This window comes from Thunnus maccoyii, chromosome 12 (assembly GCF_910596095.1).
Source record: "Thunnus maccoyii chromosome 12, fThuMac1.1, whole genome shotgun sequence".
Taxonomy (NCBI): domain Eukaryota; kingdom Metazoa; phylum Chordata; class Actinopteri; order Scombriformes; family Scombridae; genus Thunnus; species Thunnus maccoyii.
The window spans coordinates 27,704,250-27,732,011 of record NC_056544.1 but is presented as its reverse complement, the minus strand read 5'-3'; the positions used below and the strand labels follow the sequence as shown (position 1 = coordinate 27,732,011).

At 38.7% G+C, this 27,762-nt stretch overlaps 3 protein-coding genes across 9 annotated transcripts in view; all 3 read right to left on the bottom strand.

Moving 5' to 3' along the window:
- zmynd11 (zinc finger, MYND-type containing 11) overlaps positions 1-13,293 on the bottom strand; it is a 33,033-nt gene extending 19,740 nt beyond the window's left edge. For 2 of the 7 annotated variants that reach the window (XM_042429789.1, XM_042429794.1), the window contains exons 1-4: positions 13,080-13,293; positions 7,594-7,729; positions 2,660-2,819; positions 646-669 (exon numbers count right to left, since the gene is read on the bottom strand). In XM_042429789.1, the coding sequence (XP_042285723.1) occupies positions 646-669; positions 2,660-2,819; positions 7,594-7,724 (315 nt within the window). In that variant the 5' untranslated portion in view covers positions 7,725-7,729; positions 13,080-13,293. Of the gene's footprint in view, positions 1-645; positions 670-2,659; positions 2,820-7,593; positions 7,730-11,959; positions 12,160-12,320; positions 12,486-12,801; positions 12,985-13,079 lie in introns of those variants that run through there. The other 5 variants (XM_042429795.1, XM_042429796.1, XM_042429790.1 and 2 more) reach the window with 4 other exon arrangements.
- Positions 13,294-15,292: 1,999 nt separating this feature from the next.
- Positions 15,293-23,630, bottom strand: LOC121908333 (E3 ubiquitin/ISG15 ligase TRIM25-like). The gene is made up of 2 exons (XM_042428250.1): positions 21,823-23,630; positions 15,293-17,053 (listed from the first exon to the last, which is right to left on the bottom strand). Exons 1-2 carry the CDS (start codon positions 23,483-23,485, stop codon positions 15,363-15,365), a joined length of 3,354 nt encoding a protein of 1,117 aa, XP_042284184.1. The 5' UTR covers positions 23,486-23,630; the 3' UTR covers positions 15,293-15,362.
- A 2,149-nt stretch (positions 23,631-25,779) lies between these two features.
- Positions 25,780-27,191, bottom strand: LOC121909295 (tripartite motif-containing protein 16-like protein; the record flags this gene model as incomplete). Its single annotated transcript, XM_042429772.1, has 1 exon — positions 25,780-27,191. A coding segment is annotated over one exon (861 nt), but the record flags the coding sequence as incomplete, so codon positions are not given.
- Between the last annotated feature and the right edge of the window lie 571 nt (positions 27,192-27,762).

The window sequence follows — 27,762 nt, the reverse complement described above, 5'->3', positions numbered from 1 at the left end:
GATTAAGTAGCGAGCACTTTCATTTCATTTCAAGGTCACGGATCACTTCCGCAAGAAATTTGGCCACGTAGACGCAGCGCTGCAATGGACTTTCATGAAGCTTTTTATAACAGCATAACTGAACTGACAGCAAAAGTAGCTTCTGGCAGTGTGGTTACTACTCAAAACTGTAGGCGAGCATGCAGAGCAATTTTCCCCCAAATGGAAACCTGTTTTAGCTTTCACCTTGTTTGATCATTTTATTTATTTAAAAAAAAAAAAAAAAAAAAAAAAAAAGGGGTGCAGCGAGCACAATCGCAAGCATTACGTAATGCAAGAAGACTGAATTTCTCGCCACCCCCCCCTGACACAACAGGCTTCCCAGTTCTTTTTTTTTTTTTTTTACAGCCTACAACTTTATCACTAACCAGAACATATGCTGTTTAGTTTTCCTGCGACCTGCTTAAAAAAAAGATTCAGTCAAATCCCTGACTGCACTGCATGTGGCGGGACTGATTTCTCACAGAATGATGTTAGTCGAAAGAGAGAGAGAGAGAGAGAGAAAGAGAGAGAGGGGGGAGGGGGGGGAGAAAGGATCAAAAATGGAAGAACAAACCCTGAATTTCAAAAAAAATAATAAAATAAAATAACAATGCAGACCCTTACCTTGCTTCCCTCGGCTTTCGGCTCCTGTGATTGCAAGTGATTCAGAGAGTAGTGTTTAATTGTCCTGCTGCTAACAAAAAAATGACCTGAGCTCCGCTGGACAACAGTGTCATGTCCTGACAGACCAACAGTTTGTTTTTTGTTTTTTTTTTCCACCCCCAAAATCATATTAATATTTTGTGATGAAACCACACAGTACAGACAAGCCAACAACAAACAAATCCCCCAAATCCAGCATGCTTCTCTCAGTCCTTATCTGGTCTGCCATCATGAAAAATGTGCATTAAATCAACATGAATTGTTGTTTTGTGCATGTTAAGAGGCTAAAATGAGCCTTTTCTCCCATTATAGCATTGCAATTATTCTTCTTCACATATTAATGATGCTGCTTTTGTAGTTTTAATGATAAAAAGTATGATACAGACGCTGGCAGGAGTGTTGGTACCCAGGTGTAAAAGAGCAGCGACTGGGATAAAAGCAGCCATCAAATAAATGAACAGTAATCCATTAAGTGCTCTTTTATTACAGGTGGTAAAAAAAAAAAAAGATTCCCCCCCCCTCCCCGGGTAGCGCTGATAAGACTGTGAAATGACACTCGGAGCTACCGCGGCGGTGACGAGGGAGAGGAAAGCATCGCTACGCTGAACTGTTCCTCGCAACTAACAAGGGAAATAAGAGAGAAATGAAAACAAGGACTTCAGATGAAAAATAATAAATAATAAAATAATAATAATAAGACAATACTGCACTGCAGAGGACTGTCTGAACAAGCCAACAGATAATAGAAGCGAGACAAAAACAAATTAAAAACTGTGTGATTTGACTGGTTTTATTGTTTTTTACATTTAATAATTGAAGTCCTTTATTTAACCTGAAACTTTTCAACTTGTTTGGCTTTTATTTTCTTAACCGAGTGGCTCTTCATCAGCTTTCATCACTATATAACAGTAATATTTGCTCCATTTAACGTGTGCGTGTTGATACTGTGTTCACTCTGCGGGCGTCTTGACAGACGGGCGGATGTGTGTTGTGATCTTAAAGCTCCTGTTGTTGCTGCAAATGTTTCAAATTACCTAAAAGGGCTCCAAACATCCGAATCCGATTGTGCTGTCTTCTGTTTTTTTTTTTTTATACCGTTTTGGATGCTTTCTGAGTTTTTATTCGTTTCAAGTTGTTATGGAGTTTGTGTTTTTGGTATTGTGAGTAAAATCATTAACAGCTGTTTCTTCACTGGCCTGTTTTCTCTGATCTTTACTGTACAGAGTGCATCAGGCCTCAGTCGCAGCCTTTTATTTGTTTCTGTCTACCTTTAACCACCTGTTAAAGACATTATGTTTAACTGCATTTGTAGATTATTGCCATCAAATATCTCTGGTGTATTAATCTGGGATCAGGAAACTAAACCAAAGCAAAAATAATCAATAAAACTTAAATCTTTGCTTATTGTGGTTTTGGAACCTTTTTTATTATTATTTTTTATCTTCTTTTTGTTATTATCTTGACAATATTGGTTTTGTTTTATTCTAAGTTTGTATTGTCTACCTTTTCAGAGTTATTTCACTTTATTTATTGATCAGTGTGATTTTAAATTGCAGGAAAACTTTGTGGAAACTAATGAGGATCCAAATAAAGAATAAAAATAGTGATTTTCAATGAAATGTTAAACTTTGATTGGCTAGAATCATCTTTAACAACATCAGAGATGTTCAATCAGTAGAAGAAACAGGAAGCACGAGCATCATGTCGGCTTTTAGAGACGGCAAATTAATTTAACTTAATTTAATTTCCTTCAACATCGCACATAATTAGAAATATCGGGATTCCACTGATTTTAGATGAACGCTCGCTATGTGAACACAAAGACAGTGTTTTCTGCTGTTGCTGTACGACGTGACTCACTTCAAGAAAAAAAAAAAGGATGAATTTTTTGGCTTTTGTGCCCCAAAAAAATAACACAAAAAAAAAATGTGATTCCTTTGAGGATCTGATGGAAGTGTTTGGTTGCTGGACGTACCATCTCATCGCCGGGCAGCCAGTATCCTTCCTGTTCGATGCCGGCCTTGGAGCCCTTACAGCCAACGGTCAGGGTCTCCACCACCAGCCCGTCCTTCACGGCCAGGCTCAGCTGTCTGGCCGTCTCTTTGGGGTGCATGCCGAACACGCGGCTCAGGTACCTGCGACGGCGGGAGTGGAGAGTTAGCAAATATATATGCTGACAGTAGACTTTATTATCAGCGTTGTCAGCTGCTCTAACATGAGCAGTCGAGACTGTAATTTAAAGTAGTTGGAGGACATGGATCAGACTAGAGCTGCAAGTAAGGATTAAGTTCATTATCTATTAATCTGCTGATTATTTTGCATTTAATTAATTAGTTGTTTGGTCCATAAAATGTCTGAAAATTGTGAAAAAGGCCCAAAGATGACCTTTTCAATTCACTTGTTTAGTCATAGAAACTGTCCAAACCCCAAAATATTCAGTTTATAATGATATTAAACAGAGAAAAGCAGCAAATACTTACAGTTAAGAAGCAATCTTTTTGCTTATAATGACTTAAATAATTAATCAATTAACAAAATAACTTTTTTTTTGATTAATCATTACTGAAAAATGCCAGAGCCCAACAGAAAAAAAGCAGAAAATGAATGTTTGTTGGTATTTTTGCTTGATAAATCACTTAAATGATTGATTTACTATTAAAATTATCACTTATAATGAAAGAAGCCTGCGTTCCATAAACGGTAGTGTTACGTTTGGCTTGTTAATCTCTTCCAGTGAACGATATTGGCTATGAACAAAAATGGGAAGCCAGTGAAGGATCATTCACCTTTGTCTTTAATTTACAGTGTATTTTTATTCTACCTGTAGTTTCCTCTTTTCACTTTGATCTATGGCTGCAACTACGGATCATTTTCATAGATTATTTTTTTGGGATTCATCGATTAATTTTGTCTAAAACTCAAATATACTGAATTTACTACGACATAAAACAGAGAAAAGCAGAAAATCCGAACATCTAAGAAGCAGAGAGTTTGACATTTTTGCTTTAAATTACTTAATTAATCAATTAAGAAAAATTAAGGAAATTAATTTTCAGTCGACCAACTTATAAATTATCCACTAAATGTTTGAAAATTACTCCAGGTGAGACCCTTTAGATCCTTGAAAGCAGCTCTAATAACTATAAACATGATGAGTCAGGGAGAATCATTTCTTTCCCTCCTTTAGTCTTAAGATTACTTTCCTCTCAGATCTGTAATTTTAAACCAACGACACCCAAAATGTTCCATTAATGCTGTCTACGCTCCTGGAGGAGACAGAGAGTTGAACATATATATATATATATATATATATATATATATATATATATATATATATATATATATATATATATATATATATATATATATATATATATATATATATATATATATATATATATATGTGTGTGTGTGTGTGTGTGTGTTTGAAATTACACACCCAGAGACAGTCTCTCTCTCATGTATCAGGCTCCTACATTTTTCCATTTTTTTTTTTTTTTTTTTTTGGAGCACATGTGATTCAAATAATGGCCCCGGTTGATTCCTGCAGCTGCCTGCTGACTGGCAATGAACCTCGCTGAGCAGGGTCATGTGTCCTCAACTGTGGCAGACGGCCAATGAACGGACTATGTCAGTGGGGAATCAGGTGAGAGTCTGTATGTAATCCTGAGCTACAAACGAGAAGTCTACGGTTTAGTCCTCGAGGTAAAGCAGATGTGGTTACTTAAATAACAGGATGTAAAACCGAGGATGAGGTTCTTAGAGTAAAGGAAGGGACGTTTCTCTATTTATAGCTTACACTCTCATCGCAATCGCTTTCCAACTTGCACTTGACAGTTACAAAATAAGAAACAATCTGTGGTGAGAGTTGAGTTGCCTGAAGTTAAAAATCATGTCTTTACTTGTGAAGGTAGAACTTGAGGCTTTAACTTCACAACTTAGTCTGGTTTACTCTTTAGTTTATTAGCAAAACTTACAACAAAACTTCAACTTTTACAAATTTGCTGGCAATTAGTTGATTAATTAACCAAAAGAAAATGAACCACCGACTGTTTTGTTCAGATTCAGAGAGTCAGCTTCTGGTCTTACAGGAGAGTAAATTGAATATTTTGGGGCTTTGGGCTTTTGGTCAGAATAAACAAGACATCTGGAGACGCAGGAAATTGTGATGGTGGCATTCTTCACCGTTTCCTGTTTTCATATTTCATGTTTTATCTGACCAACAGGTCAAAGTCAAAAGATATTAAAAGAGTCATATTAACAAATAAAAAGCAGCAAATCCTCAAATTTGAGAAGCTGGAATCATCAATGTTTGGCACTTTAACAATTAAAGTGAAAAATGACTTTAACAATTAATTGATTGTCAAAATAATTGCAGATTAATTTCCTGTTGATCAACTTTAAGACTCAATGTCTCAGTTCTAATCACATCGATGTTACTTGTGTGTCAAACTGTTATTGGACAATTTTTATTGAGAACCAAACCAAAAAAAATATCAATTTAAGATTCACATAAAAACATCATCACAACTGAGAATGTTTGGTATTTTGCAATTTCTTAAAACTTTATTCTCCTTTTATATCTTGTCCTTTCTGTTTTATGTAAAGCTCTTTGTTGAAAAGTGTCTGTTGTGATCTTTGAGTTTGTAATTTCACTGCAATTAAAGAATACCGATGTAAATCAGCTAAAGTATTGCAGTTTATATCAGTTTAGTGTGTTTTGTGCTTTTGTTTTGAAGGATACTAAGTTATGTGTTGTGATTAGGTTTCATTTCAATCATTGATTAATCAGATATTTTGTCATTTTGTCTGTAAAAGTTTATTTTAAAGAATCAGAGGGGAAAAAAGGGGAAATAAGAACATAAATCTATACATTTAACAAATGTTTAACACACCAGATTTTTTTTGTAAATTAGTAATTAGCTTCGTTAATGAGTAACTAATTGATTTTAAGCAGCCTGACTGCTGCGGCTGTGACCCTGCTGTACAAGAAGATTACATTTCTGTCGGAGTGACGGAGGGCGGTTAATAATTCGCTTCTGCCTCGCTGACTTTAGTCTCCTCTATTTCCACAAACCTAAAGTCATCAACCTCTTAGCCACAAAGCCTGTTTGGTGAAATTAAGCTACAGTGGGGGACTGGATAGGGTGGGAGGGGAAGAGGGGGAAGAGGGGGGAGGGGGGAGGGAGGAAGGGTTGGGACTATCCGTTGCATGCCACTGCTTACTGTTGCCATGACAACAGCCGCTCATCGCCAGTATTCACTTGGCAAGCAGCCAGCTCCCAAGGTGCTCGCCAACTTGCCGTATGAAATGTGCTAAGTGTTTCATTTAGGCTTCCCATCCGCCGACTGAAAGGAATGACTGATCAGCGATGTCTGCCTGTCGCCGACGGACGAGCCGTCGTCGACTTGTCAACAATTTGAACAATGTGAGATTCCTTCCTCGGATAAAACCGTGATGGTTAAAAAGCATCATGGGCTCGACCTGCAGTAGATTCCATATCTAAAGCTCTGGTTTCTACAGCAGGGTGGATGACTTCATGGCAGGAATGGCAATGAGTGAACAGCATTCGGAGAATGTCTGAGCCGCAACAGCTGTCAATCCAAGTATTGATCGTTGTCTGGTGCGGCCTTGAATGCAAACAGGGCTCGACAGAACGTCCGAGCCTTGCCTTTACAGCACGTGCCAAAACCCACCAGACGCCAACTCAAAACAGAGTTAGTTGATTAATCGATAGATAGGCTTAAAAATAACAAACATTCTCTGGTTTCAGCTTCTCAAATGTGAGGATTTGCTTCTTTTCTCTGTTTTATGTCAAAGTAAATTCAATATATTTGGGTTTTAGACAAAACTTTGGGCTCTGAGAAGCTGTTCTTATGCATTTTTCACTATTTTCTAACATTTTATAGAGTAATCAATGAATCCGAAAAAAAACAATCTATGAAAATTATCCGTAGTTGCAGCTCTAGATAAAAGAGAAAAGAGGAAACTGCTTATGGCGCTTTTTTTTATGACAAGTAGAATAAAAATGCACTTTAAAGTAAAGACAAAGGTGAATGATCCCTCACTGGCTTCCCACCCTTGTACATAACCAATAATGTTCATTGGAAGAGACTAATAAGCCAAACGTAACGCTACCCTTTTGAACACAGTCATAATAAGTGATCAGTTTAATAGCAAATTAATCATTTAAGTGATTTATGAAGCAAAAATACCTACAAACATTCATTTTCTGCTTTTCTCCGTTGGGCTCTGGCATTTTTCAGTCATGATTAATGAAAAAAAAAGTATCAACAAATGAACCGACAATGAAAATAATAGTTAGTTGCAGCTCTGCACGCCCAGTGTAATAACATAAAAAGCCTGGAAAAAAGGGTTCTTGGAACGCAGCGTGTCTATAAAGAGTAGGTTCAAGTAATGACATGTTTGTGTGTGAAGCTATTTTCTCCCCTCGGGTCGTCATTACGCTGCTTCAAATCAGCTGAGACCCTTTACACAGGAAGCTGGCGGGAACTTAGCACCTCCTTGCTCGGTGACGTGTAAACAGGTCGATAAATAAGTTGGCCGACGTGTTTTTCTGGCTTGAAATGTGTGTGTGTGTGTGTGTGTGTAAGATCTTTCCCTGACAACAAACATCCTCTTACTGTTCTCCACTTGATCCTATCCAGCTAAAATGTAGAAAGTGATCCCTATAAAAACTGTTCACAGTGAGGTCTGCAGATTATCCAGAGCAACACTGACATCGTTTCTGGCAGCCGCGAGAACCGTAAACAAAAAAAATCACTTTCCCCTCGATGCTTGGCTGGTTAAATAAAACTCAACAGACACCTTTTTTTTTTTTTAAAAATCCCAGCAGATAAAAATCAAAGCTACCTGCAATGATGCTACTAACGCTGTAGTAAACTTACTTGGAGATCCTGTCCATGTTTGCGATTTGTTTCTGGTTGCGGATGACCTCGATGGCCGCCCACACATACTGGACCACCTTGGGGTCCGCCTGCCTCTTCTTCACCACACGTGACATGACTTCCTTATTCATCACAACTGTAGAAGAAGAAAAAAATATATATATAAATCATCAGATGCTTGTAGTTTTGTTCCGTGAATGAAAGGAACTATCAGAGATTTAAGGTTGTAATTTCAAGCGTATTTGATCTGTAGCATCAATAGAGACCGCACGCTTAATAATAACAGTACTAACAATTAAGCAAGAGCAATAGCAGCGTTAATAGTACTAATAATAGTGAGCAGTAGTGTTTCTTTGTATAACTCAAGAGATTCACACACACAGTTTCAAAAAAAAGATCATAGAATACCATCAAATAATGTCTTATATATGCAATAATCACTTAAATCATCATCATCTTGCACTGAAACGCCTTAAAAAGACTAAAATATATTTGTTTTATGTCACATTATTATCAATTTAGAAAGCAGTATATCAGAATATCATTCCACACAAATATACAAACAGTAATATTAACTTATTGGAACAGAAAACATAATACTTCCTCTCAAAATCTTAATGCTTTACCGTACAGATATGACAGAGCCTTTATCCACTGCACTATTTGTTTGACCTTGTAAAAGCTGGTCAACTTAAAAACTGACTTGCCGAAAATAATCTTTTTATAAGGAAATATATCAAACACACCCTTTTCACAGACTTGTGTCATTTCCTGTACAGGTTAAGCCACTTAAAAAAGTTTTTCTTCCTTCCTCTAACAAAAGATACCATCTGCTCACGTTATATATATATATATTTTTTTTTTTTAAATTTTACACTCAGCTGACATTTAGACTGAAAGGGAAACATTAGTTCAGGTTGTGCAAAGCGGTTTAACGAGAGCCTGTTAGATAAAGAGTCACTGTTTCGCTTCAAACTGATTGCAGCAGCAGCACGAGAGTGCACGGTGGTCAGCAGGGGCCGAGGAGGATCACATGTTACTGTGTGTAAAAGACCTTACTGACCATTAAGAGAGGCCAGGTGGGCGATTTAGCCATTTGGCGCTTGATGAGTGCTCATTTCATACCTTACAAGCAATCCTATCATTTTCAAAATACTCAAAACAGCATGTAGTGTATCCTTCATATTATATGAAAAAAGCAAGGATCGAGGAAATGTTCTGAATAATTAACCAGGTGTCTCTTTTGTTTACATGCTGGTCGATGCAAACAAGAGCATCAGTCTAGACTTCCTGGATGGCAAAAGGAAAACTTAAAATTCAACCCTTTAGGTTCAGAATTGTTGACATTATTTCTCCGTTCTCTGTCTAATCTAAAACCAGATCCTTTACCTACCATCCTCAACTCATCTGATCTATAAAATGTCTAGAAAATGCTGAAAAATATTGATCTCTGTTGCCCAAAATGCAACATAAACCTCCTGTTTTGCCCTGATTAACAGTTCACAACTCAAAGATATCCTCACAGAGGACTAAATAAACCAGAAAACAATCACATCTCAGCAGCTGAATCATTGTGATCTCTATGTGAAACAAACAGCTCAACAAACACTTTGAATAAAACTTCTTAAAAAATGGCATGTGTGTGTGTAGCTTTTGACACAATTACAACAAGAACTATTCCCTCTGGTCTTGACCGTTATTCTTCAGACAAACACCTTTTTTATTACTGCGGACATTAATTCAGAATTATACTGAAAGTCTCCGTCCCTATCCGGGCACAGGTTTATTTAAAATTCATTTATGTAGGCCATATTCCTCTGAAAAAGCATTTGTTACATATCACCGGACAGATATTCATAACATGCTTTGTTGTCATTCAGAGGACATTCTTAATACCTTCGACTATTTCCCTCCGTGCCATGTGGACATCAAAACAAATAATGCAGCGGTGACGGAGGCTCAGAGGACGCCAGAGGAAATTTGACAAGGAAAACTCTCGGAGACCTTCAAAAGGTTCAGAATAATGCCGGTTTGCCTCTTTACTCTTATGCACAGGCCTGGCCTTCCCTGAGTATCTTAAGAAATTCAAATCCAATTTTATGCGGTCCTCCTCTTAACCATCCGTGAAACTTAAGATGTCACTTTCATAAACCGCAGCCAAAAGCTAACCATAATAATGCTTGGAGCATTTTTTTTATTTTTTTTTTTTTATGCGAAGGAAGACGCTCGGCTTTAGAGCACTTTGTGGTAGAAGAGGCTGTGACAGATGTTTGAGAAAGGATGTTCAACTTCACACTTTGAGCTGTAGGTTTAAGGTAAAAGACAGCATGTTGGAAAAAAAAAATCAACACATTTAGTGTTGACAGCAAATAAGTAAATCACCCAAGAATAAATGCAAATGAAGCTACAATGAACACAAAGCGTGCTGTCAGTGTAGAAAGTGAAGGTTTCTGGAGTTGAAATAGTGTGATGTACAGTAATCATCTCCAGTATGATGAGTACCTGAGTCTGAGCTACAGTAAACAAATATCAACCTGATGCATTTGATATTAAGGTTGCAAGCCAGCTTCAACTAAATCCCTCACCGTCACCGTCTGGATTCCTCTAAATGTGCCGAAATCGTCGAGCTCCGATTGATTTCTTTGCCTGTGTTTATTGATTAAAGGTTAACGTGTTTGTTCATTATTAAACACTCAGAAACTGAGTGTTTGGGGGGAGAAGAACACAAATCCAGGAGAAGCTGTGCAGAAAAGTTAATATTCATAATTATGAGAAATAAAAATACTTTTGTTCACAATTTTCAGACATCAAAATTCTGCGTTTCTCAAAATTAATGAATTCCAGCCACCTTGAAAGCAACAACGCAGGATTTTGGCACTTGTGTCACTTTGATAATTATGAAGGTAAAAAGGTTTTTTTATGACAAGATTTGTGTCTGTTCAAAAAACAAAGATGGTACGATTCACCGGATATAGTATGATTACTAAGATATTTACGTTTAAGATATTAAAAAACCACGAGATAAACAATGTGTAAATGTTCTGATGTTAATGTTTGAGTGCACATAACACTACAAATCAAACCCAGTAGTTTTGCAGACTTTGCGGTAGAGCTGCAACGATTGCTCAATGAGACGATCGCCAGAAAGATAATCAGCAACAATCATTTATGTAATCTTTTAAGGGGAAATGTGCCAAAAAATCTCTGGTTTCAGCTCCTTCAGTGTGAAAATTTCTCTGTTTATGTTCGACATAAACAGTCAGTTGAATATCTTAAGATTCTGGACGAACAAAGCAAATCTTTTTTTTTTTCTCTCCACTCTTTTTAAACATTTCACAGACCAATCGATTAACTGATTAATCCAGAAAATAATCTGCAGATTAATCGATAATGAAAATAATCAAAACACAGCTTCATGTTACAATTCCTCAACCTACAGCCAATACAATAAAAACTGTAATATATAAAGTCACTTTATTACTCAAGCAACAAGTAAAGAAAGTTTTTAAAAAACAACTTAAGAGGTTATTCTTGGATAAAAGCCTGCAAAATATAATTAGTCGTTCAATTAGTCATTTTTTCTCATCAGTTTTGTGAAATTTGTAGCTCAAAGCATTTGGTGAGCATCGTTATTGATAGAAAAATTCATGTATTAGTTAAGTAGATATGGTCATATGTATGTATGTATTTGACGGCAGGGCCTTGAGGGGAACACTATAATAGACATAATAGACATCATGGTCATCATGGGAAAGTGAGAGCTCTGTAAAGTTTTGTCTGGGGCTGTTAGAAGGAATCTGTAAACAACTAGAGTTGCCTCCCAGGGCATCAAGGCCGTCAATATATACTAGTGTCTTTCCTTTGTCTTGTCAGAATTCTCCACGGAGACTCTGCGTACTCTCCGTGTCTACAACATATGTTTGGTTTGAATTAAAGAGACGCTTGACTTCAACCAACCTCAGTCTATTTGGTAATTTTTACCTATCAGTTATAGATACTGTTTGTTAGTATGTGTGCATGAATGTGTAAATACGTGTGTGTGTGTATATATTTAAACACATATAGAGAAAGATGTAGCTATAAAGAGAGATGCACATGCTTTCGTTGAAACTGTATTATACTGTTTTAACTGGGGTGAGGTTAGTGCTCTATGTATAAATGTAGGTGAAAGCATGTGTATACATTTATGTTCTTAACGTGGACCCCAGGAATAGGTAGCTGTTGCCTCGATAACAACTAATGGGGATCCGAATAAACAATAAATTAACAGCTGAAGAAGGAGAAGGAACCAGTGAGGTAGGTGACAGTGAGTAATTTGAGCTCCCGTATTCTGTGTTGGGTGCAGTAGGTGTGAAAAGGGGGCCACCTGTGCCATGATGCCAAGGCAGCAGGGCCACACTTCAGCTCTCCCTCCTCCATGTGCATCTGCTGCCTGGCACATTGCTACCAGCCTGCACCTCTGTCTCCTGGGAGCTCACACTACATGAAGACAGGACGACCGGCTCTGCACGCCAACGTGCTCCCCAATCAATTAAACAAAGTGTGCGACACTGGAGGCTAATTAGAAGACAGCCAACACAGGTTGAGAAAGGGTTTTGTTGCTCCCAGGGTAAACAAAGAGACTACACTATTCTGTTGTTCCATCTACAGAAAGGCTGACATCTCCTCATGATGTTAATACAAATCAAACATCGTCCCTGCTACTAATAATATCAATTAAATCAAACCTCAGGCAGGTCTGGAGGATGCAGTGCTGTCAGAAATGTTTAACACGACTCTGTCATTCACCGTTGGAAGCTAGCTACCACGTTGACACTTGCATGATGAGACCAAACCAGGTTTTCTCGGACAGGACGCCGACATTATGATATTATGATTTATAATTTCACAATAAATCATATATTTAAATAACACACAAGACATATCTCGTATATTGGGCAACAAAGAGACAACCGTGGAAGGCCACGGGCTTTTGGCATTTCAGAAGCTGGATTTAGCTTCTAGCCGGCTAGCTGACGTCCAAACCAAAGCTTGTCAAGACAAATGGAGCGATTTAACTTTTACAAAAGAACTTGAACAAACCACTTATAGATTGAATTATAATTTAAACGCCAAACAAGTACATAAAATGAGTGGCTGGCAGTCAAACAGGCTAACGAGGAGAGTTAATTTTAGTTAGCAATGCTAGCAGACTGTTACGTAGCTAACCTTAGCTGGCCAACTCGTAAGCGAAAGCTGAAAAGAGTCACAATCAAAGTGGCAATATGGTAGTTTTTCCGAGTAAACATGAAGCTTCATTCGTTGTCAGAAAATAGCGAAACAGTGTCGGCTAACTAGCTAGCTACTCGTTTGTTTTGGAGGGCGCCATGTTCACAATCCTCCATCACGGGATAGAAGAAGCAGCTGCGGCTAAGCTAACGCTGCTAGCCGCAGTGTTGTCATTGAGCCTGAGCCGTTTTTTCATGCGAATAAAAAATCAAACTCACCTCTGTTACAGTGTCACTAACACACAGCGCTGCGGGGAAAATCCACGAAGGATTGAGCACAAGGCAGCTTACATCAGTGTTTCTCGGGCTAGATGAGGCTGTGGATGGTGGTTTGTGTCCAGCTGGCCACAGTACAGCAGCAGCGCTGGAGGTAAACAGAGCCGAGCGAAGCTGCTGAAGCACCGGGAGAACTCTAGTGGTGGAACCCGACTTACTGAACCCGACACTGGGGACCGTTAAAGGGGAACTCCGCCGATTTTTACATGTCAGAGTTTATTTGCTGCTCTGTATGTTGTATGCAGTGGTGGGAAGTCACTAAATACATTTACTCAAGTACTGTGCTGAAGTACAGTTTTGAGGTACTTGTACTTTACTTGAATATTTCCATTTGATGATACTTTAAACTTCCACTCCACTATATTTCAGAGGAAAATATTGTACTTTCTACTCCACTACAGTTATTTGACAGCTTTAATTATTTTTCAGATGAAGATTTGACACAATGGATAATATAACAAGCTTTTAAAATACAACATATTGTCAAAGATGAAACCAGTGGTTTCCAATATTTTTGGCTTTTGATGTCTTACAAAAAGCAGTGTGTAGTCGGGGTCACATTTCACATGTCTATGAGTTGTTAACAGCTCCACCAAATAGTGATTTTTCCCTCTAAACTTCTCACATGCTTTCATTTCAATAAATGTTCAAATGATCCAATATTTCAGCAAAAATCAAAGATTAGAGAAAAAGTCCAAAAACTGAATCATCTCACGACCCGTCAGATTTATCTGGTGACCCCTTGGAGGGGCCCGACCCCTAGGTTGGGAACCACTGGACTAAACTATCTAACTGTATATAAAGTAGTTGAAACTAGCTCCACCTCCAGCAGCTACAACAGTAACATGCTGCTCTAACACTGATGCTTCACTATTAATAATCTAATGATGTCATATATAATAATATATCAGTCAGAGGGACCAAACCACTACTTTTACTGCAATACTTTAACTACATTTTGCAGCTAATACTTACAGTATGTACTTTTACTTAAGTAGGATTTTTCATGCGGTGCTTTTACTTGTAATGGAGTATTTTTACATTGCTGTATTGGTACTTTTACATAAGTAAAGGGTTTGTTAATTATGACAAAATTACCAGGTGATTGTCTTGACTGTCTCACCACCAAATGTGTCTCACTGTCACTGAATTTTCAGTCACTGAAAATTCTTTGAAGTACAAGTAGTTGTAGAAAACCTGGATGTTGTTGAGTGTCAGGACTCAACAAAATGTCTACACATCCACATTTGACCAAATTAGTTCTTGTTATTTTTCCAGTTTTTCAGGCCTGCGTAAAAAAAAATGTCCCTATTGACTAAATGCACAAATAAAATCTCAGTTTGTTTAAAGCAACAAGTGATAGAAAACTCTGCTCATTTCTCTGTGATGAAGCTGTTTTAGTGAAGAAAGCTGAAAGTACAGAGACTGACTGACAAACGTTCTTCTGCTCTGAACATGAACTCTGTACTTTGTGGTGTTTCAGGAGGAAAACTGCCTCAAATAAACTCTCATATTAGTTTCACATTTTCTCCAGAAGCTTTAAATGAGATCCTGAGATGAAGACAAAAGAAAATACTCTGTTCATTCTTGAAAGAAAACTGCTTTATTTATTCTGTAAAGCTTCAGTTTGTTCACACATCCAATCAGTAAAGTCTGTTAAATGAATCTTGTTCAATGATTTCATGTTCAGATTCACTTCATCCACACAATCAGTTAATTTAACCCAGAATGTCAGCTATGTACAAGAAAAAAAATGAAATATCACCTTACTGATTATTATCACGATAATTACAGTTTTATAACACATTTCTTTACACATTTACAAAGTGATGAACGGTCTGGTGTTTTCTCTGTTTAAGACGCTGAAGTGGAAGAGAAACAACAACAAACAAATACATCAATACAAACATGAAACTAACATTTAGAACAAATAGAAGTTTATATTTTCATCTGAAGAAATGTCAGTTAAATTTAAAAACATCATCATGAGCAGTGATAGCCTCCATGGATAAAAACACACAGGAAAAAGTGAGATTTAAAGAAACTCAAAACATCAACAGAACAACGAATGAAGAGAAGAAAAGTGTTGACAATCTCAGTTTGATTGACAGCTGATCTCTGTGCAGTTCAGAAACACCACAGCAACGAGCTCTCAGAAACAATGGAGACAAACAAAATGAAGAATTACAACAGAATCTGACACATAAAGTCTAAAATGACTTCTGTCTATTTAAGTTTACAGAACTCAGCTGTGTCTCCAATATAACGAAACCAAAGTCCAGCATAGAGAGGCTGAGTGAATGTGGTCTGGACTCTGTGGAGGAGAGTCATGGTTTTAGAGACGCTGTAGAAGGACAGAATACCTGCTCTGTGATCCAGGTACACTCCTACTCTGGAGGAACCAGGACCTGAGACGGGAGTTGAGACATTGTTGAACTCAAAATTATAACCATCAGTGTCACAATCTAAAGCCCAAGATTTGTCATTGTGTCCACATTTTGATTCATCTCCTGTTCTGCTGATATTCTTGTATGCGACTGCTACAGAAACTCCTTCCTCTGTCCACTCCACCTCCCAGTAACAACGTCCAGTCAGACTCTCTCTACTCAGGACCTGCCACCATCGAGTGAATCTGTCTGGGTGACTAGAATAAGACTGTAGACCTGTTGCCATTGCTTTTCTGTTCCCCTCAGATAATAACAGACGTACGTGTGCTGTGTTTGGATCCAGTGTGATTTCACATGAATATTTTAAGAACTCAGCTCTGGTCTTGGGTTCTGGTTCTGACAGTAAAACGTCCACATCAGTCCCTGCCAGTGAGATGTTTGTCCATTTCTCCCTCAGGATGTCCTGTAGTTGATCTCTGAGTTCTGACACAGCTGCTGTCACATCCTCAAAGTATCTCAGAGGACGGATATTGATGCTGGATGAGTCTGTAGGTTCACTGAGTTGTGACAGTGAGGGGTAGTTGTGTAGAAACTGGTTGTGATCCTCTGTGTGTGAGAGCTGCTTCAGTTCAGCGTCTTTCCTCTTCAGCTCAGTGATCTCCTGCTCCAGCTTTTCCTGAAGCTCTTTGACTCGACTCACTTGAGTTTCCTGCTGGGATCTGATCTGCTGCTTCACATCAGAGCTTCTTTTCTGGATGAGACGGATCAGCTCAGTGAAGATCTTCTCACTGTCCTCCACTGCTTTATCAGCAGAGCGACTGACGGCCTTCATCTTCTGTTGAAGCAGCTTCACATCTTTCTCTCTGTCGTGGATTCTCTGCTGGATTCTTTGTCGACTCACCTCGAGTCCTCTCTGCCTCTTAGTCCTTTCTGCTGCAGCTGAGACTGTGTCGTGGCCTTTATGTTCATCCACAGAGCAGAGATAACAGATACACTGCTGATCAGTACGGCAAAACATCTTCATCACCTCCTCATGACGAGAGCAGATGTTCTCCTGGAGCTTCTTGGAGGGGTCGACCAGCTTGTGTTTCTTTAATGGAGCAACATCATAGTGAGGTTGGAGGTGTTTCTCACAGTAAGAGGCCAGACAATTCAGACAGGACTTGACAGCTTTCAGCTTCCTCCCAGTGCAGACGTCACAGGCCACATCTTCAGGTCCAGCATAGCAGTGATCAGCAGGAGCAGCTTGGAGTCCAGTCTTCTTCAGCTCCTCCACTAAATCTGCTAACATGGTGTTTTTCACCAGGACAGGCCTCGGTGTGAAGGCCTGTCTGCACTGAGGGCAGCTGCAGATTTTCTTCTCATCCTCTCCATCCCAGAAGCTTTTAATACAGCTCATGCAGTAACTGTGTCCACAGGGAATAGTCACCGGATCCTTCAGTAGATCCAGACAGATCGAACAGCAGAATTTTGCTCCGTCCAGCTGAGCTCCTTGCTGCGCCATTTCAGCACTCGGAATGACTGTCGATAAGTTTCACTTTCTCAGAAGAGGAACCAAAGGGTGTGCTCTGATACTGTTCTTCTTCCTGTTCACCTGCTGGTCTGTGTTGAATGGGTGTTGTCAGCTCCTGCATATCAATACATGCTGGTTACGCCCATCCATAAACTTTCAGATCTGTGAATGGGAGGGAACCAGGAAATGTCTGGACAGAGTGGAGCAGGCAGAACAGGGAGGGGATATTTGATTCATATCAGGATGAAGAGTGGTTTAAGAGAGGCAGTTTTTTCACTTTAGAAGAACAAAAATAAATGTTTTCATCCCTGAAAGTACTTTTCCTTGTAAAAAATTGTTCCCACAGCCCTGAAGACTAACCCTTATTTCACCCTGACAAACTGACAAAGTTGTGACAGCAAAATAAACTTGACAGTTACTTGGCTATAATAAAGATAGACCTGTGGTGCCTTAAGAAAGACCTCCACCCCTTTTATATTGTCTGCATTGGTTGGGAGCGTCTGCGGCCTTTCTTTGTAACCTCCAGTTTTGTGTTTATGAATAAAAAATACTTAATTGATCTATTTAAGGTTGTTTTTGCTGCAACCTCTGTTTATTCTGCATTCTTCCTTATCACTCCCTGACACACCCCAACAACAATATGCTGATTTTTTCTTTAATCAGTACATATTTACCAGTCTGTCAACACCACCTTTCAGCATGCAGCAGTATATTAAATCTGTGTGAGGACATTATCACAGTGTTGCTGAGAGGTCTGTGTAGTCAGTAACCACAATGAAACACAGACCAAATAAAATTATGTTTCAGTGTCTTTCAAGTTTCATTCTTCTACGTTTTCTTTTCTCTCCTGCTGCCATTTGATCATGCCAAAACCACAGTTTGTGCATGTGAACTTCCCCACATGTGCTTATCAGTCAGTCTCCAATGACATTATCATTATAAAACCCTCAGTGGTACAAAAAAGGTTTGGAAACCATGCTTTAAAGGATTGCTATAGCCAAATTAGGCACTATAAATCTGGATGGGGATAATACTATGAAGTTAATATAAAAACTTTAGGAATTCATGCAAGAATTAACGTCATAATATCTGAGATGACAGCAGATCCACCTCTCTAAACCAAACCTGGAATAGATCAAATTCAAAGATCCTCGACATCTCGTCAGACTTTTGATCATTAAGCAGTTTATTGTTAGTCCTGAAGATCAAATAATGATTAAAAACATGAAGGTTGCAATACAATCATTAGACAGCAATAAGCAAATCACACTCTGAGTTTCCATGTGTGTTTATTTACATCCTCAGCCAATCACAATCATCACACAGCAACTATAAAACCAATATCTGCACACTGTGGAGGAAAAAAGATAATACGGATTACAATAATACAGGATTGTGAATTTCATGTAAACAAATGAAATAATGACTTATATCTCGAAGTACTGACTTTTAGCTTTAACATGATGATATTAATGATGTACATCCACATCAGATGAACAGGAAACCTTTTCATACACATCCTCCAGTGTCAGGCAACGCAGCATAATCAAACCACTACTTTTACTGCAATACTTTAACTACATTTTGCAGCTAATACTTACAGTATGTATTTTTACTTAAGTAGGATTTTTCATGCGGTGCTTTTACTTGTAATGGAGTATTTTTACATTGCTGTATTGGTACTTTTACATAAGTAAAGGGTTTGTTAATTATGACAAAATTACCAGGTGATTGTCTTGACTGTTTCATCATCAAATGTGTCTCACTGTCACTGAATTTTCAGTCACTGAAAATTCTTTGAGGTTAAAGTACAAGTAGTTGTAGAAAACCTGGATGTCACCATCTTTTCATCTCAAGGATTGTACTGAAATCTTTCCATCCTGTCTGGTATTTAAGGTTTTCGTAACACGGATGCCTTTTGTTTCAAAAGTAAAACCCGTAAGCTCACATTTACCTGACTGCTTCGATTGAGTATTGATAACATGGAAGACATTCTGTCATTGTCATTGTGAACGTTATTTATTTATACAAGCATGCAATCTCTCAATTTACAGTATATATTCATGTCATTTACAAAACAAATACATTCTCCCTCTATTGATCTTAATAATGATAACACAGCATAAAAGCATAATTGTAGCATTGAGAGCATTATAATACAAAACATAAGCATGAATAAGCATATCAATAACTACTGAACTGCAATAAAGTGGACACTTAAGTCTTGGTTTCATTAAAGGTACAGTCACTGATCCCAATGTAAACAAAAAAGGGTTACCCTACACCAAAATTAAAAAACACAGGACTGGAGCCAGTTATCAATCTCAAACTGACTGACAGGTATTTTAATAAACAGACTAAAAGCAGATATTTTCTGCTGATGTTAAAAGTTTGTTTACATCAGCAAATCTTCACAAATTGTAGTAACAAGAATATGATCAGTTATAAACACAGGATAATAATTTCATTGATTTTTCAAGTCAAACACCTTAAATTTATGTCATTTAAAAAAAAAACTGCAGACTGGATGTTTTAAGCTCGTGCACTCAAACAGAAAAAAGTAGAAACTAATATCAACAACACTCATATGCAAAAGAAAACCTCACATATTCAAAATACACCCTGCAAAAGTTTGTAATAAATGTTTTCACATGAATAAATGTACAAGTTATATAGATACTCTTTACAAATAACTGCAGTAATTAATTTAATATCCAGTTTGTGACAGCTATCCATTTTCTCAAAGAATTTTTTTTGTTGTTGCTGAATTTTTAGATGAATTATCTCTCTGGTGTGCAGGAAGTGACGCGTGTTACAAGGTTTGTTTTGTATTAATCGAATAAAGATCGATTAATCAGTCTGATCAGCAATAGCCGACATGTCTGGACAGACAGAAGAAAGGGCAACACATGGACTCCCTCTTTAATCTACTTTACAAAACTCAGCAGTGGATGCAAAAGGAGAGTCGTAAAACCGCAATCCAGCATAGAGAGGCTGAGTGAATGTGGTCTGGACTCTGTGGAGGAGAGTCATGGTTCCAGAGACGCTGTAGAGGGACAGAATACCTGCTCTGTGATCCAGGTACACTCCTACTCTGGAGGAACCAGGACGATCAGTGATGTCCTTCTCCAGCTCCTCCTGATGCTCTGATGAAGCTTTGCAGTTGCTTCAATCAGTTTATGTTTTTTTTTTAATTGACCTATATTGTAGTGAGGCTGAAGGTGTTTGTTGCAGTAAGAAGCCAGACACACCAGACAGGACTTTCAACTTCCTCCCAGTGCAGACATCACAAAAAAAAAAAAAAGAAAATAGAAAAATGAACATGTCAATTTCTCCTCATGTTGATTCTGATTAGACTGAATGCAGCTTTTCATATGTATATTACCATTATGATAAAATGATTCCTAAATTACTTCTGGACTAGAAAAGGTGAAGTAACTTTACCTGTGATGGTGCAATAAATCAATCACAGTTGTCAGAAACACTAATCATGACAGTTTTACATGCATTTGTTTGTTGTCAGTTAAGCATCAATAACAGAAAGTCTTCAGCACAGCAGTCAGTTTTGTGGATTGAAAGATTAAACCCCGAACAAAATGAGTCACAAGAAGTTTGAATCAAGTCTGGATTCAAACTTTACAACCCAGAAGCGTCTGACTGTGAGGTGACAGAGCTAAACACTGAACCAACATGACAGCCTCATTCTGAACTTTCATCTTCATGAAAATCAACTTAAAATAAACAAGAAGACATCAAGTACATGACCACACAATATATGTTCAACAAAATGTCTACACATCCACATTTGACCAAATTAGTTCTTGTTATTTTTCCAGTTTTTCAGGCCTGCGTAAAAAAAAATGTCCCTTTTGACTAAATGCACAAATAAAATCTCAGTTTGTTTAAAGCAACAAGTGATAGAAAACTCTGCTCATTTCTCTGTGATGAAGCTGTTTTAGTGAAGAAAGCTGAAAGTACAGAGACTGACTGACAAACGTTCTTCTGCTCTGAACATGAACTCTGTACTTTGTGGTGTTTCAGGAGGAAAACTGCCTCAAATAAACTCTCATATTAGTTTTTACATTTTCTCCAGAAGCTTTAAATGAGATCCTGAAATGAAGACAAAAGAAAATACTCTGTTTATTTTTAAAAGAAAACTGCTTTATTTATTCTGTAAAGCTTCAGATTGTTCACACATCCAATCAGTAAAGTCTGTTAAATGACTCTTGTTCAATGATTTCATGTTCAGATTCACTTCATCCACACAATCAGTTAGTTTAACCCAGAATGTCAGCTATGTACAAGAAAAAAATGAAATATCACCTTATTGATTATTATCACGATAATTACAGTTTTATAACACATGGCTTTATAAATTTACAAAGTGATGAACGGTCTGGTGTTTTCTCTGTTTAAGACGCTGAAGTGGAAGAGAAACAACAACAAACAAACACATCAATACAAACATGAAACTAACATTTAGAACAAATAGAAGTTTATATTTTCATCTGAAGAAATGTCAGTTAAATTTAAAAACATCATCATGAGCAGTGATAGCCTCCATGGATAAAAACACACAGGAAAAAGTGAGATTTAAAGAAACTCAAAACATCAACGGAACAACAAATGAAGAGAAAAAAAGTGTTGACAATCTCAGTTTGATTGACAGCTGATCTCTGTGCAGTTCAGAAACACCACAGCAACGAGCTCTCAGAAACAATGGAGACAAACAAAATGAAGAATTACAACATAATCTCACACATGAAGTCTAAAATGACTTCTGTCTATTTGAGTTTACAGAACTCAGCTGTGGCTCCATAATAACAAAGCCAAAGTCCAGCATAGAGAGGCTGAGTGAATGTGGTCTGGACTCTGTGGAGGAGAGTCATGGTTTCAGAGACGCTGTAGAAGTACAGAATACCTGCTCTGTGATCCAGATACACTCCTACTCTGGAGGAACGAGGACCTGAGACGGGAGTTGAGACTTTGTTGAACACAAAATTATAACCGTTAGTGTAACAATCTAAAGCCCAAGATTTGTCATTGTGTCCAAATTTTGATTCATCTCCCGTTCTGTTGATATTCTTGTATGCGACTGCTGCATAAACTCGAGTCCCGCTCCACTCCACCTCCCAGTAACAACGTCCAGTCAGACTCTCTCTACTCAGGACCTGACGCCATTGAGTGAATCTGTCTGGGTGACTAGAATAAGATTGTAGACCTGTTGTCGCTGCTTTTCTGTTCCCCTCAGATAATAACAGCCATGTGTATGCTGTGTTTGGATCCAGTGTGATTTCACATGCATATTTTAAGAACTCAGCTCTGGTCTTGGGTTCTGGTACTGACAGTAAAACGTCCACTTCAGTCACTGTCAGTGAGATGTTTGTCCATTTCTCCCTCAGGATGTCCTGTAGTTGATCTCTGAGCTCTGACACAGCTGCTGTCACATCCTCAAAGTAGCTCAGAGGACGGATATTGATGCTGGATGAGTCTGTAGGTTCACTGAGTTGTGACAGTGAGGGGTAGTTGTGTAGAAACTGGTTGTGATCCTCTGTGTGTGAGAGCTGCTTCAGTTCAGCGTCTTTCCTCTTCAGCTCAGTGATCTCCTGCTCCAGCTTCTCCTGAAGCTCTTTGACTCGACTCATTTCAGTTTCCTGCTGGGATCTGATCTGCTGCTTCACATCAGAGCTTCTTTTCTGGATGAGACGGATCAGCTCAGTGAAGATCTTCTCACTGTCCTCCACTGCTTTATCAGCAGAGCGATTGATGGCCTCCACCTCCTGTTGAAGCAGCTTCACATCTTTCTCTCTGTCCTGGATTCTCTGCTGGATGTTTTGTCGACTCACCTCGAGCTCTCTCTGCCTCTCAGTCCTTTCTGCTGCAGCTGAGACTGTGTCGTGGCCTTTATGTTCATCCACAGAGCAGAGATAACAGATACACTGCTGATCAGTACGGCAGAACATCTTCATCACCTCATCATGACGAGAGCAGATGTTCTCCTGGAGCTTCTTGGAGGGGTCGACCAGCTTGTGTTTCTTTAATGGAGCAACATCACAGTGAGGTTGAAGGTGTTTCTCACAGTAAGAGGCCAGACACACCAGACAGGACTTGACAGCTTTCAGCTTCCTCCCAGTGCAGAAATCACAGGCCACATCTTCAGGTCCAGCATAGCAGTGATCAGCAGGAGCAGCTTGGAGTCCAGTCTTCTTCAGCTCCTCCAGTAAATCTGCTAACATGGTGTTTTTCATCAGGACAGGCCTCGGTGTGAAGGCCTGTCTGCACTGAGGGCAGCTGTAGATTTTCTTCTCATCCTCTCCATCCCAGAAGCTTTTAATACAGCTCATGCAGTAGCTGTGTCCACAGGGAATAGCCACCGGATCCTTCAGTAGATCCAGACAGATCGAACAGCAGAATTTTGCTCCGTCCAGCTGAGCTCCTTGCTGCGCCATTTCAGCACTCAGAATGACTGTTGATAAGTTTCACTTTCTCAGAAGAGGAAGCAAAGGGTGTGCACTGATACTATTCTTCTTCCTGTTCACCCTCTGGTCTGTGTTGAATGGGTGTTGTCAGCTCCTGCATTTCACTCCATGCTGGTTACGCCCATCCATAAACTTTCAGATCTGTGAATGGGAGGGAACCAGGAAATGTCTGGACAGAGTGGAGCAGGCAGAACAGGGAGGGGATATTTGATTCATATCAGGAGGTGAAGTGGTTTGAGAGCGTTTTTTTTTACTGTCACTTTAGAAGAACAAAAATAATTGTTTTAATTCATGGAAGTACTTCTTTGTAAAAAAATTCCTCCAACAGCCATTTACTAACCCTAAGGACTCTTATTCAAATGAAAAGTTGTGACAGCAAAATAAACTTGACAGTTACTTGGCTATAATAAAGATAGACCTGTGGTGCCTTAAGAAAGACCTCCACCCCTTTTATATTGTGTGTAAAGTGTGCAGCTTTTCTTTGTAACCTCAAGTTTTGTGTTTATGTGAAAAAAAAGCTGCTGAATGAAAAAAATTACTTTATTGTCTATTTAAGGCTGTTTTTACTGTAACTAACTTGAACTCAGCACAGCCTGTTTATTCTGCATTTTTCCTTATCACTCCCTGACACACCCCAACAACAATATGCTGATTTTTTTTTAATCAGTACATATTTACCAGTCTGTCAACACCACCTTTCAGCATGCAGCAGTATATTAAATCTGTGTGAGGACATTATCACAGTGTTGCTGAGAGGTCTGTGTAGTCAGTAACCACAATGAAACACAGACCAAATTAAATTATGTTTCAGTGTCTTTAAAGTTTCATTCTTCTACGTTTTCTTTTCTCTCCTGCTGCCATTTGATCATGCCAAAACCACAGTTTGTGCATGTGAACTTCCCCACATGTGCTTATCAGTCAGTCTCCAATGACATTGTCATTATAAAACCCTCAGTGGTACAAAAAAGGTTTGGAAACCATGCTTTAAAGGATTGCTATAGCCGAATTAGGCACTATAAATCTGGATGGGGATAATACTATGAAGTTAATATAAAAACTTTAGGAATTCATGCAAGAATTAACATCATAATATCTGAGATGACAGCAGATCCACCTCTCTAAACCAAACCTGGAATAGATCAAATTCAAAGATCCTCGACACCTCGTCAGACTTTTGATCATTAAGCAGTTTATTGTTAGTCCTGAAGATCAAATAATGATTAAAAACATGAAGGTTGCAATACAATCATTAGACAGCAATAAGCAAATCACACTCTGAGTTTCCATGTGTGTTTATTTACATCCTCAGCCAATCACAATCATCACACAGCAACTATAAAACCAATATCTGCACACTGTGGAGGAAAAAAGATAATACGGATTACAATAATACAGGATTGTGAATTTCATGTAAACAAATGAAATAATGACTTATATCTTGAAGTACTGACTTTTAGCTTTAACATGATGATATTAATGATGTACATCCACATCAGTTGAACAGGAAACCTTTTCATACACATCCTCCAGTGTCAGGCAACGCAGCATAATCCTGAACAGTAAAAGTTTTCATGGCCAAACAGGAATGCTCTTCAGTCACATGACCTCAGTCCAAATGAGCATGTGTTTTATTGCTGAACACCCGACTGAAGGTAAAAAAAAAATAATTAAAAGAGTCAAAATAAACAAGAACTGAAGCAGGCTGCAGTACCGGCCTGGCAGAGAAGATATTATGGGGTCAAAGATGGTTGTTGACTTTGCAATCAAATTTAAATGTCTGCAAAGTTTTTCCAATAACTCACTGTCACCTACAATTGAAGGATTGTGTATAAAAAGGGTCCTTTAAATACTCGCACAACCTTGAAGCTGAAAGGCTGCGATGGGTATAGTACTAGTATAACACAAAATCTGACAAAACCAAAGGATGAGAAGCAGGTAAAAGGGAAACAAGGCTGGACTGAGCAACACAGGCGACCTGGCAGCATCAGAGTCCAGAGTCCAACATCTATACTGAGGCTAATATACTGAGCAGCTGAGCAGGCAGGTAACCAGGACATGTACCGTATACATAATCAAGCACTGCAAGTTAAAAACTAAATTTAAGGCTCTTGTATTTTACTGCGTCTTCTACTCCACTACATTTCAGAGGCAAACTTTGTACCTTTTGCATCGATTAATCGTATAGTTGATTGTCAGAAAATTAATTTGCAACTATTTTGATCATCTATTCATTGTTTTAGTCTTATTTTAAAAGCTAAAATACCAAAAATTTACTGGTTGCAGCTTCTTAAATGTGAAATTTTTATTAATTTTTGGACTATGGATCAGACAAAACAAGACCACCTTGGACTATAGGAGATTTTGACGGCTGTTTTCATAGACAAAACAATTAATGAAAATATTCGTTAGTTGCAGCCATGTTTACATTAATGTTTTAGTTCTTTTACTTAAGTAAAGGCTCTCATTATAATTCTGCCATTACTGGTCATGATCGGCTAATTGACAGGTGAAAAGTGATCGATGTGCAGCGACAGGAGATTCATTGGTAATGAATAGAACAAAGATTAAACAGAGGAAAATGAAACCACGATACAGTCGGTGGTTTAACCTTAGTCATTGTTTGAATTGAATGTGTTTAAATACCTGAAAAACACATAAAAGTGTTCCCAAATACTTTCTCTGCACTGTATATCTAGTTAATGAAAGCTAGAAACTGTCTAGAAGCTCCTTCATAAGAACATTTTCTTTTGAATAAACAATATAAAGAAGAAAAACTGAAAAAAAAACACACACTTTCTTCTTTAACATCACTTATCTACTTCAGCTCACAGAACTCAGCGGTGGCTCCATTATAGCCACTAAACCAAAGTCCGACATGGAGAGGCTGAGTGAATGTGGTCTGGACTCTGTGGAGGAGAGTCATGGTTTCAGAGACGCTGTAGAAGGACAGAATACCTGCTCTGTGATCCAGATACACTCCAAGTCTTGAGGACCAAGGACCTGAGACTGAAGTTTTGATGCTGTTATGTATGTATTTATAACTAGTGCTGCAGTTACACTCGAACGCCCAAGACTTGTCATTGAATCCAAACGCGCACTCAGTCATGGGCCCCGCTCGGCTGATGCTCTTGTATGCGATTGCGACCGTGACTCGTTTCCTCCTCCAGTCCACCTCCCAGTAACAACGTCCAGTCAGACTCTCTCTACTCAGGACTTGACGCCATCTAATGAATCTGTCCGGGTGGCTCGGATAAGATAGCTCCTCTCTCATCAGTGTCGCCCTTCTGTTCCCTTCAGATAAAGATAGCTGTGTGTTTACGGTGTTTGGATCCAGGGTGATTTGGCGTGAATATTGTAAGAATTCAGCTCTGGTCTTGGGCTCCGGTTGTGGACTTGAGGTTAAAACGTCCACTTCAGTCCCTGTCAGTGAGATGTTTGTCCATTTCTCCCTCAGGATGTCCTGTAGTTTATCTCTGAGCTCTGACACAGCTGCTGTCACATCTTTAAAATACTGCAGTGGACGGATTTTAGTGCTGGGTAACTCTGTAGACTCACTGAAACATGTGAATGAGGGGTAATAATGTAAAAACTCACAGTCATCCTCTGTGTGTGACAGCTGCTGCAGCTTAACGTCTTTCCTCTTCAGCTCAGTGATCTCCTGCTCCAGCTTCTCCTGAAGCTCTTTGACTCGACTCACTTCAGTTTCCTGCTGGGATCTGATCTGCTGCTTCACATCAGAGCTTCTTTTCTGGATGAGACGGATCAGCTCAGCGAAGATCTTCTCACTGTCCTTCACTGCTTTATCGGCAGAGCGATTGATTTTCTCCACCTCCAGTTTAAGCACCTTCATGTCTTTTTCTCCATTCTGGGTTCTCTGCTGGATTTTTTGTCGACTCACCTCGAGCTCTCTCTGCCTCTCAGTCCTTTCTGCTGCAGCTGAGACTGTGTCGTGGCCTTTATGTTCATCCACAGGGCAGAGAGAACAGATATTCTGCTGATCAGTACGACAGAACATCTTCATCACCTCCTCATGATAAAAGCAAGTTTTTACATGGAGTCCAGTCACCTTCACCTTCTCCACTAAATCTGCTAACATGGTGCTTTTCATCAGGACAGGCCTCGGTGTGAAGGTCTGTCTGCACTGAGGGCAGCTGTAGATTTTCCTCAGATCCTCTTCATCCCAGAAGCTTTTAATACAGCTCATGCAGTAGCTGTGTCCACAGGGAATAGCCACCGGATCCTTCAGT